This window comes from Aptenodytes patagonicus, chromosome 7 (assembly GCF_965638725.1).
Source record: "Aptenodytes patagonicus chromosome 7, bAptPat1.pri.cur, whole genome shotgun sequence".
NCBI classification, from domain to species: Eukaryota; Metazoa; Chordata; class Aves; order Sphenisciformes; family Spheniscidae; genus Aptenodytes; species Aptenodytes patagonicus.
In genome coordinates, this window is record NC_134955.1 from 63040342 (window position 1) to 63053281 (window position 12940).

At 43.4% G+C, this 12940-nt stretch overlaps 1 protein-coding gene across 2 annotated transcripts; it reads left to right on the plus strand.

Annotated features, from left to right (window-relative positions):
• The first annotated feature begins 1341 nt into the window (after window positions 1-1341).
• On the plus strand, window positions 1342-10792 carry C7H14orf180 (chromosome 7 C14orf180 homolog). Of its 2 annotated transcripts, none has more exons than XM_076345559.1 (4): window positions 1342-1653; window positions 4032-4155; window positions 6087-6113; window positions 8891-10792. In XM_076345559.1, the coding sequence occupies exons 1-4, from the start codon at window positions 1342-1344 to the stop codon at window positions 9091-9093; spliced, it is 666 nt and encodes a 221-aa protein (XP_076201674.1). In that variant the 3' UTR covers window positions 9094-10792. The 2 variants fall into 2 exon arrangements, with proteins under 2 accessions (XP_076201674.1, XP_076201675.1); XM_076345560.1 differs by having other exon boundaries at window positions 1522-1653; window positions 8894-10792.
• The last annotated feature ends 2148 nt before the right edge of the window (window positions 10793-12940 follow it).

Here is a 12940-nt window from a genome sequence, read left to right on the forward strand (position 1 = left end):
ACCACGGTTTGGAAGGCTTTGTCATCTTTCTGTCTAGGATCTACTATGAGCAAAGTTTTGAAAAATGACTTTTCCCCACCAAAAGCTCAGCTTAGATATCCCAAAATAACCACTGTGAAACACTTGCAGGACACACCAGAGAAGGGATTTTGAGAGCGTTTCACAAGGCCTACAGCTGTGAGCCGGTTGCAGCATGAGGAAAAGCCCTCCATCACCCCAATGTACAGGAAAGAGAAGGTAAGATGACTCTCTCCAGGTGGTTTTTAGATATGGAGCATTCAGTGAAGAGCCCCAGTCCAGCAAAATGTGTCCTTCTCCATGTTGACACTGCTTTCACTGCTGGAAAGGGAAGGGCTTGAGGACAGCAGCCCCTGCAAGCGCTGCAGACCCGTGCAGAGGCTGAGCTGCGGGAAGGCAGCAAGGCTCAAAGGGAGCTGCTGGCCCCACATCAACCATGGATACCTCCCCTGTTGTGCTGGCCCAATTTGCTCTGGAGGAGGATCCCGACCCTTCCCATCTACTCACCCACTCCCCATATCCCTGAAAGGAAGATTAAAATAGTGAAGCCCACAGAGCTGCTGTGCCCATTGGTTCCTAGTGCCAATGTCAGCATCTTGCAAGCCTTGTTCCACGGGGTAAGTGCAAAGCGAGGGCTCCAGTCTGAGCATGCCATGGGAGAATCCATCCAACCACCTGGAAAACAGCACAAAACTGGAGTACTTTAGACATGTCACAGCAAATAAATAGCTCCAGGAAAAGAACAACATAAAAAGCTCAAGCTTTTGCTTGTAGAGACAGTAAACCACCATATTTCAGCAGTCAAGGCAGGTATTTCTGACTGGAAATTGTATATTTGATGATGACCAGCCTTCAGCATTTGACAAGGGGCTGTTAAAGCCTCTTGAACAGTAAATCACCTCTCTTCCTATCAATAATCTTATTATAATATCTGTAGAAATGTCTAATGTTAAAATCCCACTTTATTACTATAATAATGGATCTAATTTGTAGAACATATAAAGTGAGGCCATAACTGTACTGGAGGGAGATATATGTGATCCCACTACATCTATATCATTTCCTGATGGTTTTACCCACATATTTTGAACGGGAGAAGGATTAAAAGCAATCCCACTTGCAAGATTTTTGAGATTGGGAATGGCTTCTGGAAAGGAGATCAACAGGATCATGGAAATGCAGCAATCATTATAAAAAGAACAGCCTCATCTTCATGTTTACGCATATAAATATGTAGGTGTTTATCTGTGATTTGCTCCATTCAGGCCCTTTCCAGTTGCCAGGAAAGCCCTGCTTTTCAGCTGCACAATCAGTATTATCACTATGTGCTATTTTTGTCTACTGAGTACATTTCAAGTAACGTCATCCTTCCCAAGCCAACGCTGGTATGAAGGGCGGAAACTCTTCTTTCCACTCCTCTGTCATTTGCTGCTGCTCCCATCTGCTTGGTGGAACTGCCTGCTCAGTCCTCGCTGCAGAGGGATCTCCAGACGCTTTCCCCTGGTCCTCCCTGTTTTCTTGAGCAAGTGGCTTTCCAACCAAAGCTTCGTGTGGGAGGCTTCATGTTGGCATCCAGAGTACATGTCCCAAATATGTCCAGCCCCACCTTCTGATCCTAGTGCAGAGAAGCTGCCGGTAAGTAATCGTTCGATGGGCGATAGAGTCCTTGTGTCCATCGCCCAGAGCTTTTCACAAATGGGTTGTTTTTAAGGGCATATAATTTCCCGACTAACACTTTGGCAGGTTTCCAGCTCTTGTCACAGTATGTTAACACTGGGTTTCCGTCTGAGGGGAAAATGCATCATTTTTTTCTGACACTGTGTAGCTTTGATTTCCATAAGTTGTTAAAGTCTAGTAAATATTGTAAATGCCACTTCATTTTTAAGGTCTTCCTTGTCTAGGTGCTACCCAACCAGCTAGTTGTTTATGCTTTTCTCTTCTGATGTGATGTAACTGTTAGCTGTTTGGAAAAGCTCACGTGGACAAGAGCTGCACTTGGAGTTATAAATCTCTTCAAATATAAGGTTTAGTTTCTTTAGCTGTGCCACTGCAGGAGCCCTCCCAGCTAAAGCTATAATCACTGCTAGTCTGAGCTGAGCACATTCTGCTGTGTCTCCCTAAACCTGTTTCATTTTACACAGAGTAATTAAATATTCATTATACCACAATGTGTGTGTGTGTGTGTGGCCATAGCAGAGTGATTATGGTACTCACCTGGTAGATGAGAGACCCTGTTCCCAGTGACTCCAATGAATATTTAAATATTTCATATTAAGTATTCATTGGAGCAAGGGTAGGAGCAGACTTCTCCCACCCCCAAGGGAGCACCCAAACACCAGGCTGTAAAGTAATTCTTTCGTTCGTTCTTTCTTTAGCTCAATCAATATTTAATTATTCAAGGCCAAACAAGACGGCTTCAGTGTCAGAGACTGAGATTCCCTGCTCCCACGCGTGCACCATAGCTCTGATGATGAGGGCGTGCATATAAGAGATGTGGGTTCGTATTCCTTTGGACTTAGAAAGAAGTTGGATCCAGGTTTCCCATACCCTGGATGGGTATTCCAGCTTCTGAGCTGCTGAGTAAAAACCACAGAGCTCCAACACATACTCTCCCCAGTCACGAGACAGAGGTGGTATGGATGCTTGTATGACCTCAAGTTCAGAGAAAGCATCCTTATCAGTGATAATTAAGATGAAATCTGGTTTATAAATCCCTCAGGAAAAGATATCAAAGCTGAAGACGTTCCTCACTCCATGGCAGTTCCTGCTGGCTATGCTATGGGCCTTTCTGAGATTATCCAGTGTGATGCATAGTGAAACCTATTTTTCCTCTGTACTTTGGGGTCTGACACCCCGAGACTGTAGTTAATGGGACTTAATCTTGCCTCTGCAGCCCAAGGAGTGGGTGTGTGAAATGGTGAGTGTGGGGAAAGCATCTAAAGAGAAAAGGTGTAGAGCAAGGGTATTTGAGTCTAAAAATGGGCAAAAGTAGCAGGCATTGAGGAATAGAAAGATTAAAGCAGGAAGAAAAACATGGAGGAAAGAGCATGCAATCACTGAGTGGGGAAATGACACATGAGGGAAAAAAAGGAGCAGGGACAGTGGCCAGAAGGAGCAAACAAACCATCTAGGAAATAATACCCTTTACCTAGCAGAGGAACGGAGGGAAGGGGGAGAAAGGGCTAGAGAAGAAGACTTCGATCTTAAAGTAAAAATAAAATATGGAGAATGTCTGCCACCCGCTTAGGTCTTTGAAAAGTAGAAAATTTATCATCTGCTCTCCACTTTCAGAGGACAATGGATGTCTCTGAACCGAGATGCTTTGGATTCACTTTGGGGAGTTGACTGTGGGAGCATTCCTACGCAGAAGAGGGACTTATTACTATTATTGCAGCTCTGTTTCTTGTCATTTGGCAGAATCCACAGCAATTTGATTCCGTTATCAAAGACTGAGTATGGCTTCCAAGCAAAAACCAGAGCAACAAAATAATGGTGATACCGAAGTACAAACAAATTACCTTCTCGTACCCATCAGGATAGTGTCCAAACTCAAGACTGCTGCATAGTGTCAGTTGTTGAAATGGCAACACTGCATTCAGAACGGAGCTGCTTAGCTCAGAAGAATGTTTCAAAGGTGCTCACAATGATATGGTTCATATATTTCATATCACATTTATGTCCGTCTACCCCAGGGCTGTTGAGCAGCCACCTTCAGTAACTGTTCACTCCAATTTAGAGAAATCCTTTCTGAACATTTGCTGTCTGTTACTTTAACCAACCTTTTTCCTGAGAAGACAGCTTTAGAGTACTGAAGATCTATGACAATGAAGGAATATCCATATTGTCTTGCTATAAATATCACAGTGGTCTGACTATAAACGTCAAAACAGATGTGTTTCATATCATGTCCTTTGAGGGACACGGTAATATAACCACAAAAGCTCAAAGCTTCACCCAGATGCATTACTCCAGTTTGAATAGCCATGTGTTTTGTGTTTTGATCAATTCTTTAGACAGATGACAGTAGCTATCCTCCTTCAATACTGAGGAAAAGGCCACCTGTGGACCAAGCTGTGGGGGAAAAGCGGAAAGCAGAGAGAAGGGTTCGATTTCGTGAGCCAGAAGTCATTGAACATGGTACGCTCAAGCTATTAAGCCTTTTGGCATGACCTTTCCAGCTTTTTTAACATTCACCCTGTCTGTCCACATCAGCTTCCCCCTTTGATAATGTTACTTGTGATTTTGAGCTCAGCACAGAGCAGAGGACTGGCAATTTTTGCTCTGTGCTCTGCAGAATTGTATCTGGTCCATTTGCCTGCCTGCCCTGGGAGGAGGCAGACTCCTGCGTCACGTTAGAGCAGCCTCAGGGCTGTTCTCATGGTGAACTCCTGAGTCAGCCCCCACAGGGATCATTGCAGACCATGGGTTTGGCTGAGCCCCAGGTCTACCGCAGAGCAATGCTTCCACTCATAGAAAAGGATCTCAGACCAAATTTAAACACACTTATGTCATTCTGGGTAACTAGGATGTAATGGTGGGGAAGGAGCCAGCCCTTTCATGTTTCTGAGCAGCATGCATGCCATGGGATGGCATGGCTCAATTACTTTACAATAGTAAAGGTCTGAGCCTGGTTGGCCCACTGGGGTTAAAAACAGCCAGGATGTAACCATTTCTGCCAGCGAGGGCACCCAAGGAATGATACAGCTAACATGACCTCTGGTCTTTCATTTGTGAGCCAAAAATAACAGTTTGCAGGTAGGTCAACTGGGAGTGACCTTAACCAGAGGTCTAGCACAAGGATCCAGTTTGCACTTCTGCATGTGCTATATACAATTCATAACCAAATAAGAACTGTTACTTCATTCTGACTGTCACAAACTGACCCAACTAAGAAAAATAGTATTTATTGGTAGGGAACTAAAATTGTATGGTTTTGATACGTCAGTCAGTAAAAACACAGGTGACAGAATGGTAAAATTTCTATGTCAGCCATAAAATTTCTATGTCAGCCACCTGTTTGGACTGCTACTCAGCTTCTAAAAACAAGACTTGGCATCCACTACTGTGTTTGTACACAGAGCTTGCCTTGGTTTTGCAATATGTTGTTTCTGGTGCCTCCTAATGCGGGAGTGAAAAGCTGTTTCTTGATAACGTTGTTGACATGGCCCGGGCTTTCCCATCAAAACTGAACTCCTGGGAAGACTCAGTAAGTCGGCCCTAAATTCTCCAAAGCTCATCTGACTGCTCAAGAGCAGGATTTTGATGAGATGTAATATCTCCTTCAGCTCCCTGCCAGAGTCCATGCCCCCACATCAGCACTGGTAATCCTGTAAGTCCAGCTCGGGGGACCTGGTTCATCTCTCACTGGCTCTGAATTCAGCACAGCCGTGCTTGAGCTCCAGGGAGCTGCAAGGACAGATAAGACTCTGACTCTTTTCCATGAAGACATAAGAAATGTCCCAACACATAATTAGTATTCTGTGTTGCAAACAGCCTGTAATTTAGACGATTTGCTGTTTGTCCATGCAATGTTATTAATGTAGAGGCTGGTAAGATGAAGGTTGCTGGCACTACTGAAATTTTTCCATTCTCTGGATTTTTCGTCCTGGATTGTGTCTGGGTCCTGGCTGCCAAGCGGAGGCAATTCCAGGATACCGCTGGATGAAAGTTACATCTGACAGTGGGCTTTGCTTTCTTAACTTTCATTCTTCTCTCAGCCTGCTGGTCTATCTCCTTTCCCGTCTAGAAATGATGTGGAATAGGGACATCTTTTTTGCAAGAGCTGACTCCTGACCTCCCCGCAACAACAGCAATCTCTGTCTCTGAAATCCCCCAAACAATAATTTTTTCTCACTTTTCTGAAGTGCACCTACACCTCTATGTTTGCATGGAGTGGGTAGATCCTCATCTGGCATAAATCTGTACAGACAAAAGCGGTGTAAGAGGTAGCCCAGCATCTATAAGGCGACAGGCAATTTCAGAGACACCACTTGGTGCTTGCTTTCTTATTCATCTGCTGCAAAGAGGCCCTTCCAGGCATGTAAGAACATTTTTATTCTGTTTTCTAGCCATTTCCTGCTGTGACTACGTAGTGGGTAAGTCGAAGTTTCACACTATAACTGTGAGCCATCCATGGCACTAACCTGAGTTTGCTTTGTGGCTGCTGGTATGCACTGTGCAAATATATCCTCTGTATACAGAGCATTTCATACTGTCAGTGGTTGTTGCTTTTTCTTCTCAGCATATGAAGCACAAGGTGTTGATGAGGTCTGGTGCAGTATTTTAAACAAGACATCTAGTAAGACAAATAGTGGAAACAAAAATTAAATCCCTGAAGCTATTTTTAATTTAAATATAATTAATATATTTTATGGCAATAGAATAGGTACAGATTTTTCACTAAGATATGCAGGGAAAGCACCCCAAGCGAAACAATAGTTCTCCCTGCTGACTTTCATATGTAGGGAAGAGACAATTCATTTATATGCTGGCAGCAGGGTAGAAATAATAAAAATAATACGTTTTTTCTTTTTTGTTTGCAAGGATGTTTGAGGCCAGCCAGCCTCACAGACCCTCAAGCAAATGTGTGTATCATCTGGATGTTCTTATGATGGTGATCATTTCTAGACGTCCTGGCCAACATCCAGACCCTGCTGTATGCAATGCAGTAAGGGGAGAGGGGTACATGTATACATGTATGTATACACACAGGCACAGAGCCATAGTGTTGGGAGGCCAAAAGGAAGCAAATGCCCCCACATCCCCTAGCTGTTGCTGTTGCCCAGGAAGAGGGGTTGTATGCTCATGCCAATGGCAGCATCAGCTAAGGCAGTTATTGGGCTAGGAACAAGGTACTATAGGCAGGAAAGAGCCAGGTGGAAGAGGAAAGACCAAATATCCCTCAGGTGACAGTGGGAATGTATGTCCAAAGCAGGAACTGAACCAAAATCTCCTGTATCCCGGTCCAGTGCTTTTCTCAGATGAGTTGCCTTTTTCCTAGACTGGGCACGTGGCGAGGGCTGAGTCTGCTGTTCCAACAAACTGAACTAACAAATTTGAGCATTAATTTTCTATTTGTAATTTAGAAAAGAGCAAACTTACATTTAAGCACATAATTGTAGTGATGTGCTCAAGCTGTTGTGAGTATAGCTCATCACTATTTTGTGGGTGGGATTATTCTTCCACATAATTTTTTTCTGTTCCTGGACTGAACATACTCCCTAATTGAGAGGACATAAGGAAAAGCCAAGTTTGCATTTGAGATCACCCAGAAATTTCACATGGAAAGTAACTTTCGCAAGATTGAAAAAGGTTATAAGCACTTCACAGAAAAGGTCTGATGTGAAAAGCTGTTTAGCTTTCACAGAAAAGTTTCATTATTACCAGGTATGCTCATCAGCCAGGCCCCATGCTTTGAAAGGCAGGTAGTCACCCAGTCAAGAACTGTATCTTGTGGTGTGGGAGATCACACAAGGGAAATACCAACTTCCAAATCACAAATCTCTGCAAAAGCAGAAAGTGGTGAGTAATTCCCTGGCTAAACACCTTCATATAAACCATTCATAGAATAATACCAAATAAACAAATTTATAAAAATTGAAGTCTGCTCATGGATAATTTGCAAACAGAAAGAAGGGCTAAATTCAAATGAATAAATTATTTGCTGCAAATAATTCACTCAGATCTATTATGGGACATTGATTTGGTTTCTGGTTAGCTATAAAATGACTGCCTATTAACATTTTACCTTTTCCCCATACGCTTTTTGATATATTATTATGTGTTTCTTGCTTGGTTTTATGACTTCTACCTTCCTCTCTGTACATCTGTATGACAGTTTAATTGACTGCTGTGTATTCCAGGGCTCATAGTAGAAGCTAATTTAAATGTTACAGCTAATGTTGGCCCTTTACCCATAATAATACACACCACATTTTTATTTCCTTATTGATTATGTGCATATGGCAGGAAAATAGCTGCACACTATGGGTTTTTATTCAGGCATGAATTTGGCTTTATACTGCATGTTTAATACTCAAAGTGCTTTATAAAATAATACCGATTGTGCAATGGCCATGCAGTCAAACAGAGCAGCCAGATCTGAATCAAACTGGATCCCGGAGGCCCATGGATGGATACACACGTGCAAGGGCTGGGGCACGGATGTCAGCGAGCTAAATGTAGCCCATTGATTTCCACATGTGTAGTGTGCCTGATCTACGGCACTTTAAACATCGTTGAACTACATTTTAAAGGCAAGAAAAATGTTTACAGTATCCTCCTGCTTAAGAGCAAGTGCTGAGGATGTTCCAGTGTAATTAGCACACCTAGCACTTAGAGAGAGGTTAAACCTACCACAGCTTTCTAAATATGCCTCTCAATTAATGGACCCACGTCTCAGTTCTTACTGTAATTAGCAGGAGCCCCAAACAAGCTAGTTACCACGGAAAAGGACAGAAATCTAGATCTTCTCTCTTTTATGTAACATTTGTGAGCATTAAATAATTAGATGAGGTAGCTTAATATTCTCCTAGTATTTAACCTAACATTTAGCTTAAAGGTATAAAAAATAATTGCTGGAGGGAAACTTGAGATCGTGTATTAGCTATAGTAATCCTGTTCTTATTGTATATAATTAAACTCTTTAAATGCTCCATTAGATAAGATCTTTTATACTCACCACCCTCCACTGGGAGGTGTGACTCACTATCACTTAACTGATGCCTACGGAAGTACTCACAACCAGAGCCCTGTGTACCCTGCTGTTCCCAGAAATGTGGGACAAAGGCATCAGCAGGGGGTCAAATTTGGGAAGTGTTTAAGATGACACTAAAATAATGCTGCTTTCTTTTTTCTCCTCATCACCGTTCAGTAGATGACAGGTCATCATCTGGATTGCCTGTGCTCCTGTGGCTCTCATTTTGTGCAGTGCTGATCCTGGCTGTGAGTCTCTACTACACCAGCATGAAGCAAGATGTCAAAGTCCTGGAGGAATTTCAATCTCGACTTGTTATCTTCTTTCTTCAGATTAGACACGTTGCTCAGAAATGCTGGGCTTGGTTTATGAGGCAGTAGCAATGTCCTCCAGCCTGACAGACATCTCAGAGCACTGCTGACCAGTATGCGGCAGCGCAAAGCTCCCAGTCTACTCCAGCCACATGCAGGGAACACGTAAAGATCCACCTCAAAGAGCAAGAACACCACCCCTGTTGTGCCCTGTCCAGCAGCCACTTGCTTCTCCTTTCTTTTTTTTTTTTTTTCACATTACTGGGCAGTCATAGCAGCACCTAGAGGTTCCACCAAACTCATGCTCCATCATCCTGAACACCAAGCAAGTGTCTGAATTTTGTCCCCCAAAGAGCTTATAAACTGCTGATATGAGGAGCAAAGTAGAGAGAGAAATACATGGATTTGTGCAGGCAGCAGCAAGCTCTGAATAAAAGTCTCCTGAGTCTCAGGTCAAGGCTTTAAATAGCAAACCATCTTTCTCCTCAAGTCTCCTAAGAGCTATTTTGCAAAAGTTGAAATAAAGCTGTGCTATTGCACAAGCACTGTCTGGTGGCCAAAGGTTTGGCAAGCTGCTATATTTATACACCTGAAACAATTATTAGTAAAATATCTGCCAATGGCTTTCTTGTTTCCCTTCATGCATTTTCTCCTCCATGGGCAAAAGCTGTTTCTTAATGTTTTACTTGACTCCCAGGTGTGAAAAAGAACATGAAAACTCATTTAAACAGTAAATAGTTTATTTGCCTAACATAAATAACAGCATTGAATCCCAGGCTAATTATCAGATCAGTAGTTTAATCCTCTGAGTTTGATTCAGTCCATAATCCCCACGAGCTGAGCTTACAAGATTTATGATAGTGCTTGTATTCGGTCAGAGGTTATGCATTTATGCCTGGGTCTTCAAAGCCTTATATAATAGTAATACGGATTGTTTATAAAGGCGTGGGAGGCAAAGCCCATTTATGTCTCCATTGGCCCACCATAGTATGCACCTCTCTGAAGGGAACCCTTTTAATGGAGATCATGCAATAAGTGTGGAATGGTGCTCTGGGTGTCTGAGAGGAGAACAAGCGAGTGCAAGCTTATGAGCTGCAGCTATGTTTTCTTTCTAGACAAAACCAGTACAACCAGCTTTTTTTAGATTGTTGTCAAGTGGCACCTGATGTGTGCTTGGGTTTATCTGGTATGATAAGGGTGACATCAGAACCTGTAAGAGCTGAAGAAAAGAAAAAAAAAAAGAGAAAGAAAACACTGCAGAGAAGATGGAAGAGAAGCCTGCAAGACCTTGGCTTGAACTCCTCTGCCATTGCAACTCACCAAAAAGAAAAGATGGTGCTTTATTTTTAATTGATTTTTTTTTTTAAAAAAGGGCCATACCTCTCTCCCCCAACAACCTTCTTCCAAGCAGCCCAGGGACTTTAACCAGGCAGAGGATAAACAGGAACACGTTATGCAGCCTTCTCTCAAGAGGAGAGTGGGCAGTGACTTGATTGAGAATGAGTCAAAAAGATTGCAGAGACAGAAAGAAGTGACTTCAGTGACTATTCTCATGCTCCTCCTAAGATGTCAAAGGCCACAGCAATTGCATTCGACACGCTGCCAGTCTGGGAAGCAGAGGTTGCTGCAGGAGGAGTGTTTAGCTCAGGGGCTCTTTGTGCAAACCGCTCAGGTACCCCAGCTCAGAGGGTAAGTTTCACCGCTGCTTCCCTTCCCTGTCCCCCATCTCAGCCCTGCTGTTTAGGTAATAAAGAAGAAAGGTTTTAAACTTGTGTGCAGGTGAATCTTTGATGAAAAAGTTTGGATTGGTACATGCACGGGGCAAGGGGGTCATTACAACTTCTGTTTGCATTTTTTAATGTTTATGATCTTTTTAATGTTCATGTTGAAACTCTTTGGCAAAGCAGTGGTGTTCCTTTTTTGACTCTGGACTAACATGTCCTCCCAGAATGTAGCAACTAGCCCCTTCAAAACAGGGGCCTTTTTTGAAGGGATGGTTGCCTCACTGCAAGGCATGGCACATTGCAATAAGAAAGCAAAGCCTGAGCTGACAAGAACTGAGCAATCTCAAGAACAAGAGCAGTAGAGTGAACCCTTCCAGTACTTTAGCAACCTGGCTTCAGTAACTTTAAAACAAGCCAAAGGGTTAAGGTAAAACAGGAACTCCTCTTAGGACTGTAAGGAAAGATGTGGAGGCAGTGTGAAGTCCAGATCTGTGCTCACCTCCCTGCATGGCTTCCCAGGATAAGGGCATGGGACCACCTTTCCCCTGGGTCTGCTTTAAACGGAAAATGGCCATGTTCTTCCTGCTGGGGCCCACCTTTATCCGTGCGAGTGAGAATGGCTATTGCATCCAGGCTGTCAGGGAAATTAAGCAGAGGAACGGCTATTCTTGGCTTCTGCCTAGGCTTTGGCTGGGACAGTTTTGGACACAGGCAAAGGCAGCACTTGAGTTGTCTGTTGAAGTCTCGCCATGGCCTTGCCAGGCCTCCTGGGTCAGGATTGTTTACTGCAGTCAGTCAGAAACGTGGCAGGCTGCAGAAAGCCAAAACAAATTCGCTACAAAGCCAGTACGTTTGAAATAAATAAAAGCTAAACCCCATCCCTGGGAGACTGGTGGCATTTTGTAGGTGAAGAAACTGAAGCTGAGAAAGCCAATGCATCTGTGTAAGTGAATGAAGCAGGTAAATAACAAGGCTGGGAATAGGAGAAAAAATCCCAACTCCTGGGCCTGCATTTAATTACTTCTGCACAGCTTCACTGTGGACTTACCTGTTTTATTTCCTCACACTGAAGCTCTTTTCCCATTCATGTAGCCTGCTTACACACACATACACACACACAACCTTTTCCCACTCTGCCCTTTCTTTCTGTTCTTTGTCCATCACAGATCTATCCTCACCTCTGGATGGGCTTTCTCCTTGTTCAATGCTGTTTTTCTAGGTATGATATCTTTGTGAATCCATGAGTTTGGAAGAGCTGATAGGAGCTATAAAGTTACCCAAAATCAGCCATGCTGGGTAATATTTCCCTTCAGTATAACTCCTCAGAATTGCCCATAAAGAGGTAAAAAAGGAGAAGGAGTACATAATTTATTACAAATGGTCGAGATGCTCGCCTGAATTCACGCTGGTGCCAACATGGTGAATCGCTTTAGAAGTCAAGAGTCCTGAAGCCATCCAGTCCTGAACAATTATTTAATCCAGCTGGGAAATGGTCATGCTTTTGCTTTAAAGGGCTGAAAGAGGAGTGATGGAGGACAGGACTCTTGCAGCAGTATTTGAAGTGGGCAGCAAGTAGGTGGGCTTCCCAGGAGCAGTGCCTGGGGTGGCAAGAGTCAAAGGTCCAGAAGAGAGTAGAAGGAGGTCTGTGCATGAAAATGGGCTAGCGACAGGGCCTAAAGGTAGAAGTGCTGCCTAATATCCCTTATGCAATGGGTATTAAATTAACGCACAACAGAAATCAGCAGACCACAACAGTACGGGATAAGCGCTGTTTTGACAGTGTTCAGTACATTCCTGCAGCAGGAACAGAGGGCAGCTGCCAACACCCTCTATCAGGCAGGTTCACCACATCAACAGCACCTGATTGCACTAGCAGGTGCATCCATAACCATACGATTAGAGGAGATAGAAAAGGACGCAGTGAGATGACACTAGATTTTTTTACATTCACCTTTTAATGCACTCAGCATTAGCGCTGGTAAAAGGCAGCCCCAAAGACTGCTTCTAGTCCTACTCCCTCCTTTCATCTCTCCAACCCTGCTAGTCTGGAAACAAATTAATGGAGCAGGAGAAACCCATAGCAGCAATTTTAATTGTCATTTCTGCCTTTTGCCACTTCGAAGCAAGCAGAAGGGCTGGCAGCATGTGACTAGAAAAAGGGTATTACCAGCTGCCCTCAAGGAATAACTCAG